The 19,667-nt window shown below is 44.8% G+C and overlaps 1 protein-coding gene across 1 annotated transcript in view; it reads right to left on the reverse strand.

Annotated features, from left to right (window-relative positions):
* Positions 1-19,667, reverse strand: part of ednraa (endothelin receptor type Aa) — a 55,227-nt gene that overhangs the window by 21,547 nt on the left and 14,013 nt on the right. Inside the window, exon 3 of the mRNA XM_087975183.1 lies at positions 14,551-14,749. Coding sequence (XP_087831309.1) covers positions 14,551-14,749 — 199 coding nt within the window. The remainder of the gene's footprint in view (positions 1-14,550; positions 14,750-19,667) is intronic.

The raw sequence follows: 19,667 nt of genomic DNA on the forward strand, positions 1-19,667 counted from the left end.
GGGACTAGATTGGGTTGGGATATCTGATCGGCATGGATGGGTTGGACCGAAGAGTCGATTTCCGTGCTGTACATCTCTATGACTCTATGACTGCTGATGTTGGGAATGAGAAAAAAAAGCAGAAATCACTGGAAAAACTCAGCTGGTCTGGCAGCATCTGTGGAGACAAAGCAGGGTTTCTGAAGAAGGACCCGACCTGTTAACTCTGTCTCCACAGATTCTGCCAAACTGGCTGAGCTTTTTCAGCAATTTCTGCTTTTGTTTGTGATTTGTCTCTGTTTGTTTTAGATTTCACATTCCGAAAGTTCAACTGTTTCTCAGCAAGCATGGCGGTTATATCTGTTGATTAAATCTTGTTTACAAAGTATGTACCAATAATTTTCTTCTGTCTTAACAGTTACTTCCTTCCCAGTTTTGGACTTTTGCCCTTGGATCAATATGGAAGGGGAGATTTCCCCACTGTGCTGGACCCAGGTCCAATGAAGGGTATATGTGAAGTCTACCATGATGTATTCGGTCTACATGCTTTCCAACACATTGCAGTTACATTTCATTGTTACCTTGACTGTAGTTAGAAAGGAAAAAAAGGACTCACATTTATCAAGTGCCCTGAAAAGACACAGTCCTATTTAATCACCACCTCTGTCAACCTTCCTACTTGTCACACTGATTGTTTGATATTCTGTGTGAATACAAATTCTCTTCACTAAGTATTCGGAATACCAAAGGCTTGGCTTTCAATCCCCACTGTAAACTCTGTCTTCTAGCCACTGCCTTCATGTCTCGCCCAACTGTCTGAGATCGAACCAAACCACGTGCAAACTCATCATTGTGTTTGAGATCGAGTTGAACCTTTGACAGTGCATCTGCTACATCACCGCGACTGACTAAACTATTACCTCAGCTCATTTGCTGTTGAAACACTCATCCATGCCTTTGTGATCTCTCGACTTAACCATCTCAATGGTGTCATAGCCTGCCTTCCATCTGCTCTTAATTACAAACTCATCCAACTCTCTGTTGCTTACATCCCAAAATGTAACAGATTCTGTTCATCATTTCTGTGCTGGATAGCGTCCTGGTCTACCAAGACCGAAACTTTAAAATTCTCATCTTGTTCTCAGATCTCTCCTTGCCTGATCTTATCTCTGCAACTTCTTCCACTTTCTGAAATCTCAGTGCTCGCCCAATCCTGGTCTCTTGAGAATCTATAATTTGAATAACTTTAGCACTGACAGCTGTGCCTTTGGCCCTAACCTCGAATCATAGAAGCCCGACAGTGTGGAAAGAGGCCATTCGGCCCATCAAGTCCATACTGATCCACCCCACCCCAAAAGAATATTCTTGTATTTTCCCATAGCTAATCCACTTAGCCTGCATATCCCTGGACACTATGGGCAATTTAGCATGGGCAATCCATCTAACCTGCACATCTTTGAAGTGTGGGAGGAAACCGGAGTACCTGGACATGGGGAAGAGAGTTCAAGCTCCACACAGACAATCGCCCGAAGTTTAGAATTGAACTTGGGTCCCTGGCACTATGAGTCAGCAATGCTAACTACTATGCCACCATTCTGCCCAACCTCGAGCATCACCTCACTGAACTGCCCCAGCTTTTTAGTCTTGTTCCTTGGAAACCACCTCTTTGACCAAGTTTTTGGCTATCTGTCTTAAAATCTCCTCACTGGCCTTCGTCTTCCATTTTGTTTCATACCAAAACATCTTGTGATGCTGTAGCATATCAAAAGCATTATGGAAATGCAAGTTGTTGTTGTTGTAAATTTGTTATATTTTGCCCTTGATGGCCTTAGGATATGGCAAAGCACTAAACAGCCAGAAAGTGTTTGTAAAGCGTTGTCCGTGTTGTAATGGAATAAGTAGCTACTGTTAAGCCACTGAAATAACTAAACATGTAGGAAGTGACTGGTTAAAGGCAACTACAGAGTCCAGAGTGCGGTGCTGGAAAAGCACAGCAGGTCAGGCAGCATCCAAGGAGCAGAGGAATCGACGTTTCGGGCAAGAGCCTTTCCTAATGAAGGGTGCTCCAGCACCCCACTCACGACGCTGATCTGCGTTCCTCACTTTCTCCAAGGTAAATACAGGCCAACCCTCCAGGCAAGCAGTTACTGAAGAGCTTTAAAGGTGTGCTATTGTGTTTACTGGAAGTCAAACTTGACCAAGAGGGTGCAATGAACTTTAGTAATTTCCTTTTGTTACTTAAACATTTTTCTAATGTATTAATTCTCACTTTACAGCAATCAATACTGCTTCCAACTTTACATTACAGTGGTGCAACCATCCGAATCTCGTGTGGGTTACCCTGCCTCTGAATTATTAGCCAGCAGAATGGGGACCCCACTGTCCTATAAAACCCAACCCATGAATATAATCATTCTCTTTACATTCCTTCACCAAAACAGCTATCTCTCTTTAAAAGATTTGAGCTCTTTATTTGGATCTGTTAAGCATTAAAATATCTTCTTTCTTTCCTGCCTCATGTGTTTCTCTTGATCTTGAGAATTGAAAAACGATGCTTGTGGACAAAATTATCCATGGAATGTATCCTGGAGGGAGGGTCCTGGTTAGCTTCGATAGGTCGCGTAGTTGTTCAGACTAAATCCCAACAGGATGGGTTCAATTCCTGTTCTGGCTGAGGCCACCTTGTGGGGTCCTTTCTCACCTTGTCCCCTGAATGTGGAAGGGAATGACCGCCACCGACAAAAACCTTAACATTGGGATAAGCCCAGGATTCCGTGTTGAAGCAATTTATTTTTTTTTAAGGCACGTTCCGTTTGGAATCTGTTCCATTCTGTATGTGCTGTGCTTGAAGGCAGGACTTTCCCTCATTGCCTGCTGATGCTTCAACCTGAGCAAGTTCCTCAGCAGTTTTTGTCGGTGGCGGTCATTCCCTTCCACATTCAGGGGACAAGGTGAGAAAGGACCCCACAAGGTGGCCTCAGCCAGAACAGGAATTGAACCCATCCTGTTGGGATTTAGTCTGAACAACTACGCGACCTATCGAAGCTAACCAGGACCCTCCCTCCAGGATACATTCCATGGATAATTTTGTCCACAAGCATCGTTTTTCAATTCTCAAGACCAAGAGAAACACATGAGGCAGGAAAGAAAGAAGATATTTTAATGCTTAACAGATCCAAATAAAGAGCTCAAATCTTTTAAAGAGAGATAGCTGTTTTGGTGAAGGAATGTAAAGAGAATGATTATATTCATGGGTTGGGTTTTATAGGACAGTGGGGTCCCCATTCAGATGCAGAGTAACCCACACGAGATTCGGATGGTTGCACCACTGTAATGTAAAGTTGGAAGCAGTATTGATTGCTTTAAGGTGCGACTTGCCTTTATCAGGAAGGACGTCCCATTTTACGGAGTTCCCTTCCAATCAGATTAGCCAGATTTCTTGCCTCGGCAGCACCAATCAGGAATGGTGGCTATGCTTGGACTAATGTTTTGACCAGGTAAAAACTATGACTGCAGATGCTGGAAACCAAATTCTGGATCAGTGGTGCTGGAAGAGCACAGCAATTCAGGCAGCATCCGAGGACAGGCAAAATCGACGTTTCGGGCAAAAGCCCTTCATCAGGAATAAAGGCAGAGAGCCTGAAGCGTGGAGAGATAAGCTAGAGGAGGGTGGGGGTGGGGAGAGAGTAGCATAGAGTACAATAGGTGCCCTCGACCTCTTCATTTCCAACTGCCGCCGGGACATTAACCTCACATCTCATCCTCACAACGCGCAGCCCTCCAATCCCTCTGCTCCAATCCTGACCTCACCATCAAGCCAGCGGACAAAGGGGGCGCAGTGGTAGTCTGGCGCACTGACCTCTACATCGCTGAAGCCAAACGCCAACTCGAGGACACCTCTTCCGACCGCCCCCTTGACCATGACTCCACCCCCCATCACCAAACCATCATCTCCCAGACCATACAGAACCTCATCACCTCAGGAGATCTCCCACCCACAGCTTCCAACCTCATAGTCCGGGAACCCCGCACTGCCCGGTTCTACCTCCTTCCCAAGATCCACAAGCCTGACCAACCTGGCCGACCCATTGTCTCAGCATGCTCCTGCCCCACTGAACTCATCTCTACCTACCTCGACACTGTCCTATCCCCCCTAGTCCAGGAACTCCCCACGTTCAGGAACTCCAGGAACGTTCGAGACACCACCCACGCCCTCCACCTCCTCCAAGACTTCTGTTTCCCCGGCCCCCAACGCCTCATCTTCACCATGGATATCCAATCCCTCTACACCTCCATCCGCCATGACCAGGGCCTCCAAGCCCTCCGTTTTTTCCTCTCCTGACGTTCCCAACAGTACCCTTCCACCGACACTCTCATTTGTTTGGCCGAACTGGTCCTCACCCTTAACAATTTCTCCTTTGAATCCTCCCACTTCCTCCAGACCAAAGGGGTAGCCATGGGCACACGTATGGGCCCCAGCTATGCCTGTCTCTTTGTTGGCTATGTAGAGCAGTTGATATTCCGTAATTACACCGGCACCACTCCCCACCTCTTCCTCCGCTACATTGATGACTGCATTGGCGCCACCTCGTGCTCCCGCGAGGAGATTGAGCAATTCATCAACTTCACCAACACATTCCACCCTGACCTTAAATTTACCTGGACCATCTCCGACACCTCCCTCCCCTTCCTGGACCTCTCCATCTCCATTAATGACGACCAACTTGACACTGACATTTCTACAAACCCACCGACTCCCACAGCTACCTGGATTACACCTCTTCCCACCCTATCTCTTGCAAAAATGCCATCCCGTATTCCCAATTCCTCCGCCTCCGCCGTATCTGCTCCCAAGAGGAGCAGTTCCACCATAGAACACACCAGATGGCCTCTTTCTTTAGAGACCGCAATTTCTCTTCCCACGTGGTTAAAGATGCCCTCCAACGCATCTCGTCCACATCCCGCACCTCCGCCCTCAGACTTCACCCCTCCAACCGTAACAAGGACAGAACGCCCCTGGTGCTCACCTTCCACCCTACCAACCTTCGCATAAACCAAATCATCCGCCGACATTTCCGCCACCTCCAAACAGACCCCACCACCAGGGATATATTTCCCTCCCCACCCCTTTCCGCCTTCCGCAAAGACCATTCCCTCCGTGACTACCTGGTCAGGTCCACGCCCCCCTACGACCCACCCTCCCATCCCGGCACTTTCCCCTGCCACCGCAGGAACTGTAAAACCTGTGCCCACACCTCCTCCCTCACCTCCATCCAAGGCCCTAAAGGAGCCTTCCACATCCATCAAAGTTTTACCTGCACATCCACTAATATCATTTATTGTATCCGTTGCTCCCGATGCGGTCTCCTCTACATTGGGGAGACTGGGCGCCTCCTAGCAGAGCGCTTTAGGGAACATCTCCGAGACACCCGCACCAATCAACCAAATCGCCCCATGGCTCAACATTTCAACTCCCCCTCCCACTCTGCTGAGAACATGGAGGTCCTGGGCCTCCTTCACCGCCGCTCCCTCACCACCAGACGCATGGAAGAAGAACGCCTCATCTTCCGCCTCGGAACACTTCAACCCCAGGGCATCAATGTGGATTTCAACAGTTTCCTCATTTCCCCTTCCCCCACCTCATCCTAGTTTCTAACCTCCAGCAACATGATCCCCTGACCTGTCCGGACTTGTCCGACCTGCCCAGCTCCTTTTCCACCTATCCACTCCACCCTCTCCTCCCTGACCTATCACCTTCATCCCCTCCCCCACTCACCTATTGTACTCTATGCTACTCTATCCCCACCCCACCCTCCTCTAGCTTATCTCTCCACGCTTCAGGCTCTCTGCCTTTATTCCTGATGAAGGGCTTTTGCCCGAAACGTCGATTTTGCCTGTCCTCGGATGCTGCCTGAATTGCTGTGCTCTTCCAGCACCACTGATCCAGAGACTACTGTTTTGACCGACAGCTAAGCCCAGGGATCGGGGAAAGTAGATTGGGATGTGGGGAGCAGGTTCAAATGGCTTGAGAGGGGGTTAAAAGAGATGATGGAAAGGTGTCTCTCATAGCAACAGGGATCTTGCAAAGGGGACCTTGCCTGCTGCCAGTCTGAGCAGCTCCAGTTGTCAGGCTCCTGCTGGTGATGATGTGTCCTTGCCTTAGTAACATACCACTGGCACTAGGATGAGGTCCTTCAGTTGATATTAACTGGCTGCATCGGATCAAGGATTGCATTGTGTCACAGTGGTTTGCACTGCTGCCTCACAGCACCAGGGACTCGGGTTTGATTCCAGCCTCAGGTGACTGACTGTAGGGAGTTTGCACATTCTCCTCATGCTTGCGTGGGTTACTGCCGGGTGCTCACGTTTCTTCCCAAAGTCCAACAGCACGTAGGTTAGCTGGATTGGCCATGCTAAATTGCCCTGTACGGTCCAAGGATGTGCTGGTTAAGTGGATTAGCCATGGCCAATATGGGGAATGGGTGTGATGCACTATGGAGCATTGGTGCAGACTTAAAAGGCTGAATGGTCTTGATCTGCACTGTAGGGATTCCAAGACAGGTCGGTAAATTGTCACCTCCCCCAATTCATATCATTTCAGATTGACAGGAGAGGGTGTGTGTGCACAGAGATGGCAGGACAGCCAGACACCGGAGTTTACTGACCCCACCACCTCCCACCTCTTGCCTTCAAAACCACGAGCAGGGGAATGTAAAATCCAACCCCACAACTGAACAAATTTGATAGGTCAATAAGTACTGCAGGTACTCCTGAACTTGAAAGGTATTGAATCATCAACGTTTGGGTGGCACGGTGGCTCAGTGGTTAGCACTGCTGCCTCACAGCACCAGGGACCTGGGTTTGATCCCAACCTCGGGCAACTGTTTGTGTGGAGTTTCCTCTGGGTGCTCTGTTTTCCTCCCGCAGTCTGAAGATGTGCATGTTCAGTGGATTGGCTATGCTGAGTTGCCCAGGGTCCAGGGATGTGCAGGCTGGGTGGATTAGCCATGGGAAATACAGAGTTATGGGGCAAGGATAGGAGGATAAGCCTGGGTGGGAATGCCCTTTGGAGGGCTGCTGTGGACTTGTTGGGCCTAATGGCCTGTTTCCATACTGTAGTGATTTTATGTTATGTTTTTCAAATGAGTGGAAGGCCATTCAGCCAATCATACCTATGTCAGTGCAACAACATTGCTGGCCCCATTTTTCTGCCCTCTTCAGCAACTTCAATATTTCACACAGAGGGTGGTACGTGTGTGGAATGAGCTGCCAGAGGAAGTGGTGGAGGCTGGTACAATTGCAGCATTTAAAAGGCATTTGGATGGGTATATGAATAGGAAGGGTTTGGAGGGATATGGGCCGGGTGCTGGCAGGTGGGACTAGATTAGGATATCTGGTCGGCATGGACGGGTTGGACTTTCTATGTTGTACTTCTCTATGACTCTAAGTGCTTCTCTTATTATTCTCAGTTGTGATTTACTTGCCTTTCAATAATCACCGAGTTAATTTATTTCAGATCTTAATGACCTTTAATGTGGAAATTTGCAGTGGAGGAGATCATAGCAGAAAGTGAGACTGAAACTTTATCTAAACTCAGGCAAATAACATGCAATGCCCAAAGTTTTGCTTATCCTTTCGCTTACAAAATATCATGACAGCAACTGCAGAACAATTGAATGTAGGTAGTGCACCATGAAACACAGGTACAGAGAACGCCTTCTTTTATGTTAATTAGAGCCAAATTGGTGATGCGTCTGGCAGGAAGCTGACAGGATATTTTTAAGCCTGAAGTCATGGGAAAGACGGAGATTTGAAAGTTAATCAGAAGGCAGGCTGAAGGGAGATTGAAGATTAGTTTGCAAGAAAGAGGAATCAAAGATGTGCTTTTCTGAGATGGATGATGATAATCATTTTGAAAGGGAGGGGGTCAGTTCCCTTTCAGGAGAGGGAATTATTAATAATGATGACTGCTGCAGGGCTGGCATTTATAAAATAATGGAAATTAGGTATCAATAGCTTATTGGGAATGTGAGCAAGGAAGCGGGTCAAGCTCTCATGGAAGAGGCGAGCTCAGAGTGGACAAAGATGGAGGGAAGCTTAAAGAGAAAAGGAAGTCAAGGCTAAGGGAAAATCTGAGGGGAGGCTTGGCTTGATGGGAATAGTGAAGAGGGTGAGCAAAGACAGATGGAGATGAAGTCACAACTCTAACCACAAAGAGAATGGCATCCTTGCATATATTGTTAGAGATAAACTGAATACTCCTAGGTATTGAGATTATTGAGAAGATTTGTAGCTCAGGTTGAGGTTCTGGATGTAACTTTGCTTGCTGAGCTGGAAGGTTAGCTCTTAGATGTTTCATCACCATGCTCGGGAACATCATCAGTGAGTCTCCGGTGAAGAGCTGGTGTTCTGTCCAAAAGGGGCGACACGGTGGCTCAGTGGTTAGCACTGCTGCCTCACAGACCCAGGGACCTGGGTTCGATTCCAGCCTCAGGCGACTGTCTGTGTGGAGTTTGCACATTCTCCCCGTGTCTGCGTGGGTTTCCTCCGGGTGCTCCGGTTTCCTCCCACAGTCCAATGATGTACAGGTTAGGTGAATTGGCCATGCTAAATTGTCCACAATGTTCAGGGATGTGTAAAGTTAGGTGTATTAGTCAGGGGTAAAATGTAGAATAGTAGGGAATAGATCTGGGTGGGATACTCTTTGAAGGGTTGGTATGGATTTGTTGGGCCAAAGGGCCTGTTTCTACACTTATAGTGATTCTACTTTAATGATTCAAATTTGCCATCTGAACTCTTAGGAATGTAAGAAATAAGAAGAGTAGACCTCATTGCTTTCTGAGCCTGATCCCCTCATGAAATATGATCACAATTAATCTTCAGTTTCAACTCCACCTTCTTGCCTGCTCCTAATACTGCAAGTTATTCCACCTTCCAAAATCCCTGTGCTCACCCAATCCTGGTCTTTTAAGTGTCTGTGTATCTTTCTAGCGGGCACACACAACATTTTCTGGAGAAGACAGAAGTCGCAGCAATTGCCTGAGTTGTGGTGAGAATAGGCATTGCCTCTAGCTGAGGCAGCCTGTAGCAACAAGTGCTCAGGCATGACAGGCCAACAGCAGGCTGGCACTGTGCCCACCTGAGGTCCCAGATCAAAGTGGGACCCAGGCACAGACAGGGGAAGGAATGTGTTGGTGGGTGAATTACTGGCTCAGCAGTGAAAGAGTTATAACTGAAAAGGTCTCCAATTCAGATTCAGTCAGAAGTGTATGTTGTAAAACAATGTAAGTAGGTAGCAAAATGGCTGGCTACGGCGTGATTAATAGAAACAAGGACACAGCCTAGACTGTCCAATCAGCAGGAAGGCATTCAGTGAACAAAAACAATGCAAAGTAAGTGCCATTTGGTTGTAAAATGGCCAGATTTGAATTTGAGTGTGTGATCCTCAGTGGAGAAAAGATGAGAACCTGTGGGTTTTTGTAAGTGTTTGGTCGTAGGCTGACTCTCCCACACTACCTAAGAATAAATGCCTGTACCTGTACCTGTGACTCCTGGTGGTTTGTCAAGTTGAACCACAACAGCACACAAAGCTGGGTCTGCCTTTCAACAGCTTGTCTCCCCCTCTCCCGAACCCAAAATGTGGGCTCTTCGAACAGGCACTTAGTGCCTTTCACAAGGAGTCTTTCGCAAACTCTACAAACAAACAGACCAGGGCCTGCTGGCTGTGTTCTCACACAGCAAACCTCCTGCGACAGCTGGCTTTCTACCAGCTCATTATATGGCATGGATTGCCCACTTAAAGGTCTAATTGGTCATGAGGTGGGAAGAGCATCCACAGGGTTTCCTGTTAGGTATTGGAATGGAGCACAGGATTCTGCCCATGGAGTCTGGATGGATGTATTTCCATCGGAAAAGATTCTTTTCCTAAGGCTAGAGTTGATTAATGGCAGAAATTTGCTTGTTCGCTCGTGAGGATAAGATGGCACATTGATAGTTTGAAAATAAACTTTCTGGAATAGATTGAGATACAGAAAGATCTGCATTCTGTTCATTTTTATACCATAAGTAAATGAAGTCATGATGGTTATAGTTCACCCGAGGAAAGTGAGAAGAAATGGATGGAACAGGTGTGAGATTACATGGACGTGGCTGAGCTTACACAAGGCTGCATTTTGATGTCAGTTGTGAATACAAAATTGGTTGTATGGTAGGAGGCAGTGGGTGGTGGTGAGGTTTGTTTTTCAGAGCTGAAAAATGTGTTGCTGGAAAAGCGCAGCAGGTCAGGCAGCATCCAAGGAGCAGGAGAATTGACGTTTCGGGCATAAGCCCTTCTTCAGGCTTTTGCCCGAAACGTCGATTCTCCTGCTCCTTGGATGCTGCCTGACCTGCTGCACTTTTCCAGCAACACATTTTTCAGCTCTGATCTCCAGCATCTGCAGTCCTCACTTTCTCCAGGTCTGTTTTTCAGACTGGACGACTATGACCAGTGTTGTTCCGCAGGGATCGGTACTGGGCCCACTTTTGTTTGTCATTGATACAAATGATTTGGATGAGGATATGGGAAGACTGGTCAGTAGGTTTGCAGATAACACCAACATTGATGAGGTAGTGGACAGTGAAGAAGGCTATCTAAGATTACAAAGAGATCTTGATCAATTAGGTCAATGGGCTGAGGAGTGGCAAATGGAGTTTAACTTAGATACATGCGAGGTATTGTATTTTAGTAATACAAACTAGAGTAGGACTTGTACAATTAATGGTCAGGGCCTTTGGGAAATGTAGTAGAACAGAGAGACCTCGGGGTTCAGGTACATAATTCTTTGGAATTTACATCACAGATAGACAGGGTGGTTAAGAAGCTGTTTAGCATGCTTGCCTTCATTGCTCAGAATGGTTTTTTTCTTTATTCATTCACGGGGTGAGAGAGTCGCTGGCTAGGCAGTATTTACTGCCCATTCCCCCAATTGTCCAGAGGGCAGTTAAAAGTCAACTGCTTTGCTGTCGGTTGGGAGTCACATGTAGGCCGGACCAGATAAGGATGGCAGTTTCCTTCCCTAAAGGACATTAGTGAACCAGACGACAATGGATTCATGATCACCATTAGCTTTCTAATTTGAGATATCTATTGAATTCAAATCCCACTACCTGCTGTGGTGGGATTCAAAGCTGGGTTCCCCAGAAGGTTATCTGAATGAGCAGTCGACTGATAATGGCACTCGGCCATTGTTCCCCCCTCCCCGTATAGTTTCGACTACAGGAACTGGGATGTCATGTTGAAGTGTACAGGACATTGATGAGGCCTGCTCTGGAGTACCGTGTGCAGTTCTGGTCGCCTATTTATAGGAAGGATATTACTAAACTGGAGAGGGTTCAGAAAAGAAGTTACCAGGATGTTGCTGGGAATGGAAGGTTTGAGATATAAATATAGACCCAAAACACTGGGACTTTTTTCACTGGAGCATAGATAAGCACATGGATGACGATGGGATAGTGTAGGGGGATGAGCTGAGAATAGTTCACAGGTCGGCCCAACATCGAGGGACCAAGGGCCTGTTCTGCGCTGTATTGTTCTCTGTTCTCTGTTCTATAGGAGGTTGAAGGGTGACCTTATTGAGGTTTATGAAATCACGAGGGTCATAGATAAAGTGAATTTCCTAGGTTGGAGGGAATTCAAAACAGGGGGCATATTTTCAAGGTGAGAGGAGAAAGATTTAAAAAGGACATAACTTTTTTTACACAGAGAATGGTTCATGTGTGGAATAAAGTGTCAGTGGAGGTTGTGGATGCAGGCACAGATACAATGTCTAAAAGACATTTGGATAAGTTCAGGAATAAGAAAGGTTTGGAGGGATATGGGCCAAGTGCAGGTAGGTGGGACTAGTTTAGTTCGGGAACATGGTTAGCGTGAACTGGTTAGACCCAAGGGTCCATTTCTATGCTGTATGATTCCATGGCTGTATGAATGTAAGGTGCAGGCCATTCATTATACTTACATTTGCCAAAAGACTATATGGGATTTTATACAGGACCCTGCTCTGATTAGAAAACCATTCCTGAAGGGGACTTGGGACCTGTCTGAACAAAGCAAGCAATTGTGTACCTCCTTAACCAAGCAGATTGAAGATTTGTGACGGAGCCATGCAGAAGTGGAACTTAATGACCCTTTCTCTCAGAGGGTTACGAGTCTTTGAAATTCCCTTCCTCAAAAGGCAGTGGGTGCAGAATCTTTAAATGTTGTTAAGGCAGGGGGAGATAGATTCATGATTACCAAAGGGATGTAAGATTTTTGGCTACGTGCAGGAATGTAGAATTGAGGTTATAACCAGAGCAGCCAAAAAAGGGCTGGGCCGAATACTTTTTATTTTAGAATCCCTACAGTGTGGAAACAAGCCCCTAGGCCCAATTGTCCACACCAACCCTCCAAAGGGTAATCCACCCAGACCCATTCCCCTACATTTACCCCTGCCTAATGCACCCAAATCTATGGGCGATTTAGCACGGCCAATTCACCTGACCGGCACACCTTTGGATTGTGGAAGGAAACCCACGCGGACACGGGGAGAATGTGCAAACTCCACACAGACAGTTGCCAGAGGCTGGAATCGAACCCGGGTCCCTGGCGCAGTGAGGCAGCAGCGCTGACCACTGAGCCACCGTGCTGCCCCAAGCCCTTTTGTCTTTATTCATAGAAGTGCCCTTCAGATTATATTAAATGAGTGCCAATCATCTACAGAAAATGAAATAAATAGACAGAAAAGAAACCTGGAATTAAGAGGGGAGAAATTAAAAGGGACAGGTATTTTTTTGTTCAGATCTTCAATAATAGGTGGAAGCTGAGGCCATGGGACTTCAACTTTGTAACAGTCAATTAGCAGCACCAGTGTTATTAAGACACATCACACCATTAAAAAAACAATGTTCATTGGAATAGATAAACCCTTTGGCATGCATAGTCAGTATCTCTCACATATGAAAGCAACACCACATAGCTGATGTGTGTCAACATTGAGCCTTGTTGTAAGGTATGTCTTTGGTTGCCCTTTCTTTAAACGGTGGTTTGATGCTAATGTCTTATGGTGGTCTTGAATCACGTTTCTATGCCAGATGGTGTTTTTCTCTTCTTTTTTGTTTTTAAATAAGACCTTTCGGTATTTGACGACAACAACAGCAAAATCGGCAAAAAGGACAGCAGAAAACGAAAAGATATTTCTGGAAAGGCAGGGTTAGTCAGGCAGCAACTTTCAGACTTTCTACACGTAACTCTGCAGGAGGCATCACCAGAAGTTGCTGTCTTGTTTACTCTTTAGTGAGAGTGAGTGCCAACAGCCTGACCTATATGTCTACTACAGAATACTGGCCTTCATATAAAGTTCACAGCAAATACAAGAATATGGGCCTGAACTGAGATGCTAGAGACAGTGGACCTGAGAAAATATATTGCATAGACTCACTGTTTGTGACACCCATTTCTTATCACCTTCCTACCTTGAAGAACTGTTGTGACTCTGTCCATTATAGTGGTCTTGCTGAGTTGGAAGTATTTGACAATTAATGTTTCCAAATGCATATTCCTAACATATTCTCACATCAAAACACATTTCAAAACAAAACACAGGAGATCAGAAGCCACCACAGATAATCGGATCAAAAGCCCATATAGAATCTCAACATTGAGCAGATGTTTGAAACCAAAGCAACTGAAAAATATTCAATCTCAGGATATCCTTTCTAACAAGAATTTTCCTTGCCCAACTTGAATTTGGGAACACAAAACTATCCAGTTGATCAACATGTAATCATGTGGAGTGAAATTTACATAAACAAGGATGGTATTTAGGTTAGATTACCTACAGTGTGGAAACAGGCCCTTCGGCCCAACAAATCCACACTGAGCCTCTAAAGAGTAACCTACCCAGACCCATTTCCCTCTAACTAATGCACCTAAAACTATGGTCAATTTACCTGACCTGCACAGCTTTGTACCGTGGGAGGAAACCCACACAGACACAGGGAGAATGTACAAACTCCACACAGATAGTCACCCAAGGCTGGAATTGAACCTGGGTCCCTAGCACTGTGAGGCAGCAGTGCTAACCACTGAGCCAACGTGCCACCCAATTTAGGTAGCAAAGTTAAGCCAGCACAATAATGAACAAATTGTTGGAAAGGTTCATAGGGTTGGGTGAAACACAAAAGTTACACCCAATTTTATTCTCCATTGAGATCAATTGGGGAATTCCCTGAAACTTCCAACCAGGAATTTCAGTTAAAATGTGACAAATTCATTTATGAGGATTTTTAAGCTGGATTAAAATTCCACGTGGGTTGAATCTTGCTGGTGGGCCAATTTCCTCACATTCCCATTTATTTCTATATCAGTGTCTTTTATTCTAGCCATATTCATTTCTAAAACTGCAAAAGAATAATTCAATCAAAAATAAGACTTATTTGATGCTGAAGAGAGTCTAAAATTAATTTAAAAAGTCAGTAAATGTTGATCCTGTATCTCATGTTGTCTCCCCATAAGGCTAAAGCAGATACATTTGCTAATCTTTAGAAATACGATCTTACCCGATTAAACTCTGTTGTTGGCAGAATAAGGCATACACTGTAGTTTTGTTTACCGTATTCCAATGTTACCATATTAAAAGCAACAGCCTCAGGAACCGCCAAGAGGCTAGCAAGGATCCAAATGCCAATGATCTCTAAGGCAGTCAATAGAGGCACTCCAATCCCCTGGACCCGGCTCCAGGAGACAACAGCCCGATACCTGTTTCAAAATAATAGGAGTCACAGTCAGCTTTAGTTAAACAGAACAATACCTTATACTTCTCATTATCTTGTACTTCTATACAAAGCTCCAAGTGGCAAATATATAATACATAGAGTGTACTACAATATATAAAAGTGTACTAAAACGTGTTCCAATTAGAACCAGTTCATCAACAAATATTTGACATTCAAAATCCATTACTGCCTGAAAGTATACAGTCCTGCTTGCTGTACAAGTTACACTCGGTAGCATTCACATAGTACAGAAATAACACATTCTACCCACTTGGTCTGTGCCAGCTCTAAGACAGCACTACAGCCTTCTCACACTCTATTTACCACATTTAAACCAGTTGGACTTAAACCAAACACTCTATCCATCAACTTCTTTCTCTCATATACTTATCTAGCCCCTACTTAAATGCACCTATGCCATTTATTTCAGCTGCTCTATCATGGAGTAAGTTCCATATTCTCACCGTCCTTTGAGTGAGGAAATTTCTCCTGAATTCTTCCCTGGATTTATTATTATACTTATCTCATATTTATCGTGTCATTCTAGGTGTGGATAAGAAATTTGGGCAAAGGGATGAGTATTTCAGAATTGTAGTCCTATCTCCAAACGCAGTCTCTTCGAGCACAACTTCACACTCAGTGTAAATATACTTCTAAACTTGTCCTGAGAAGCAATTAGCCTGAATTTTATATTCCCAGGTTGTAAGGCAGTAGATGACTAAATAAAGTCAGAGGACTGATATACAGCGTCTAACTCTAAACTCTGGGCAGCTTTGTTTAGGGTGGCTCCTCCGTCTAGTCAGAAGGTTTAAGGACTGTCACAATCTTGTCTGTCATCCTGTGGGAGGGCGATATGCCTCAGGAAAGGAGACCTCCATGCCAGCAGATGTTGAGCAAGGGGTTCAGATTGAATGCTTCAGTGAAGTCAGCAGAGAGAAAGATGTAACCTTTTTAGAAAGTGGTCCTTTTGAAATCATTGCCCGTGAGGGTAAACTAGAACAGCTTTCCAGCATTTATTTTTCATTCCACACTCAAAGCCCGATTTACCTGCATTGGCAAGCAACTGAAAATAGACTTATTGTAGCACAGGAACCTGCAAAAACATTTTTTATTAGATTCCCTACAGTGTGAAAACAGGCCCTTCGACCCAACCAGTCCACACCGACCCTCTGAAGAGTAACCCACCCAGACCCATTTCCCCTCTGACTAATGCACCTAACGCTACAGGCAATTTAGCATGGCCAACTTACCTAACCTGCACACCTTTGTGACTGTGGGAGGTAACCCACGCAGACACAGGCGATTGTGTAAACTCCACACAGACAGTCACCCGAGGCTGGAATCAAACCTGGGACCCTGGTGGTGTGAGGCAGCAGTGCTAACCACTGAGCCATTATGCCATATTCTCTACTGGGGGTAATACAGGAAGTTCTGATAAATTGATCCTACCGTTTATACTAGGATCAAAAACTGACGGATTTTCAGGCATTTTTTTTTAAATGTTGGAGTTGTTGGCAAAGCCATATTTATGCCCATCCCTGACTGTCTTAGAGAAGATGGTGTTAAGCTACCTTCTTGAAACACAGCATTCCATGTGGTGTAGGCATACCACAATGCTAATAGGAAGAGAATTACAGGATTCTTACCTCATGAGTAACAGTATAGTTCCATGTTAGGAGAGTGTGAAAGTTGAAGATGAACTCACAGGCAGTGCTGTTCTCATGCATCTGCTACCCTTGTCCTTTCAGATAGATGTCATATTTAGAAATTGTTGTTGAAGAAATTACTGCATTGTATCTGATAAACAGTACATTCTTCAGCCAAGGTGAATCAGTGGTGGAGAGTGATCGATGGGGTGCCAGTCAAAAGGTTGCATTGTCCAGGATGATGCTGAATTGTACTCATCTAGACAAGTGAGGAGTTTTCTATCACATATCTAACTTGTACATTGTTGATGGTGGACAGGTCTTGGGGAGCCAGGAGACATGTTACTCAGTGCTAGATCCCCACCTCCTGAGTGTGGAGGTGGTGGCAGGTGTGCTGCTCTCTATGTCTTTTTGGTGAGTGCGTTCTTTAGGTGTTTATACAGTCAATTATGTGCAAAATCTATTATGAGAAGACTCTTGTAAAGTAAACAAGATAAAATTTATTGCATCTCTGTAACTATTTGCAGGTTATAAGAACAGGCTGTATGTTACCTCAAAGGCTGTTGGTAAGATCTCGTCTTAGTTTTGTCTCCCCCGAGATCTTACTTTACTCTCCCACCAAGCCCTCATGTCATGATCATAGTGGGCGGTGCTTTAACACTCACCCCCTTCACAGCAAGGTACAACATCTCCCCCTAAACTTTTTATAAAAGCTATTACTATATTTAACACAATCCCATCTCCCTTCAAGTCTTAGACTTTACACATGCAAACAGTCTGGCTGTCTTCCTGACAGTCTCTGTTTCAGGTTTACCATTTAGTTCATCCTAATCAATAATGTGAGGATGGTTCCTCTGTAATGGGATGCAGTACCTGCAGTTCCTTAGTATGGCAGTAATACGAACAGTATACTATCTCACAGGTTTACACCTGTGTGGACTACTGTACATTTGCTGTTTAAATTCTCGATCTGTACCTGTTACCCTGATTCTAGCCTTGGCAAAATAGTGTTTATTCTGATGTGTGGCCTACTGAGCTTGACAGAAGTGATGGTTATCATGTACCAATTGGTAATCGTGAAGGAGTAAGTATGGAGCAATTTCTTAGGCAGCTGAGTCTTCAGTTTTTGACCCATCAGTAACTCTGACAGTGCCAGAACTCATAGGAGTGGATCTATAATTCAATAGAACTGTGTCACAATCTGAATTCATCTTCAAAAGTGACTTAACCATTCTGATCCCACATTTGGCATCCCTGTTAGATTCAGGGTTACCACAGTGAGCTTGTCACATACTCAAATCCCAAGGTGGTTACTAAATGGCTGAAGCTGTCATTCACAAATTGTGGCTATTTGCCTGAAATAACCACATCAGGAATACCTCATGTGTTGCGATTATCTAATTTAAGATTCCATACTCGTCCGGTGCAATTTCTTAACCTTGATCCATCAGGAGAAATAATAATAATGAGATAAGACTTTAATCAAATACAGTCAAATCCATGCACACACATTGTTAAGGTCTGTTTGGGAATTTAGTTGGGTGTTAAAGGCTCATTTTGTTCAGTCTGTGGATGACATGTCTAACAACTGCCAATGAGTTCCTCAATGTTGCTCGATATCCCAGGCCAGCATACTGACAACTGGGCTCTGGCTTTGCACTGGGTGACTATCAAATGTCCTTGCTACACTCCCCAAGATGTCCTCTTGAAGTGAAACTGGGATGACTAGTCATAGAATCATAGAGTTGTACAGCATGGAAGCAGATCCTTCAGTCCACCTTGTCCATGCCAACTGGATATCCTAAATTAATCTAATCCCATTCCTATTCATGTACCCATTTAGATGCTTTTTGAATGTTGTGACTGTACTCACCTCCACCACTTCCCTTAGTAGCTCATTCCATACATGCACCATCCTCTGTGTGTGAAAGCTTTGCCCCTTAAGTCCCTCTTGTATCTTTCCCCTCTCACCTTAAACTTATGATCTCTAGTTTTAGACTCCCCTAACCCTGGGAAAAAGACCTTGACTATTCACAATGTCCGTGCCCTTCATGATTTTATAAGCCTCCATAGGGTCATTCCTCAGCCTCTGATGCTCCAGGGAGAACAGCCCCAGCCTATTCAGCCTCTCAGTACAGCTCAAACCCTCTAACCCTGGCAATATCCTTGAAAACATTATCTGCACCCTTTCATATGTAACAACATCTTTCCTACAGCAGGGTGACCACAACTGAATGCAGTATTCCAAAGCTGGCCTAACCAATGTCCTGTATAGCTGCAATATGACATAGTCTTTCATCATGAACTAGTATGTCATCAACAGTGAGTAAATTGTTTTTGTGTATGAAATATATTTACATGGTCAGACTTTGATATCATAGAATCATAAAGTCATATAGTGCAGAAAAGACCCTTCAGCCCATTATGTCTGCATCAACGTAACTAGAACTGTGACCAACCCCCAGTACAACATGTGAATGGTGAGACATTCCTCATTTCTCTCTCTTTTTTGTGTTGAATCTGGTTAAGCTGATGTGCCTTGCTGGACATCGTGCCCTTATTGTCTGGGTTTAAGACTCAATGTCTTGGATGAAACCAGTATCATGACAAGTAAGGCAGTCAAAGATTGCTCTGATCTGTCCTTGCCTGCAATTTTCCCGACATGTACACTGTCTCATCAGGTTTGCGTACAAAACAAAGTCAATAGTTTTGTATTTTTGGAGGTTCTTTCTCATCCAGTAGAGCAAGTAATGATTTGCGATCTATTGTGATGACCAGTTTCAGACAAAGGTGTAGTCCGAAAATCTCTTGCAAGCACATATAACTGAGATAGCTTCCTTCTCAGTCACCACATTTTGTGCTTCTGTATCAGATAATGTCAAGATGTCTATTGGACTAGTTTACCAAACCCATCTGGCTGTTCCTTCAAGTGTACTACTCCTAAACTTGCAGCCGGAGTATTGGCTGCAATTATCTTTGGACATGAAATATTAAAATATCCATAAATGTCCAAAAAATGTTCTCTTGATGAAGAGTCCAACACCATCCTTGTGTCTTCTGTCGTGGTTGCTAGGTTAGGCAAACACTTTACCAGCTGGTTCACCACAACCAATACTCTTTGATGATCCTAAATTGACTTTGAAGTGGGGGGCTCCATAATGACATCACTCCTTTGAGAATAAGCCGGTCTGCCGTCATTGTTGACAATGTTGCCCCAAGAGATGGATTCTTTGGAGAATTCACACTTGTGTTTCA

This window comes from Chiloscyllium plagiosum, unplaced genomic scaffold (assembly GCF_037043375.1).
Source record: "Chiloscyllium plagiosum isolate Xiang-an unplaced genomic scaffold, Cpla_swu_hap1 HiC_scaffold_1, whole genome shotgun sequence".
NCBI lineage: Eukaryota > Metazoa > Chordata > Chondrichthyes > Orectolobiformes > Hemiscylliidae > Chiloscyllium > Chiloscyllium plagiosum.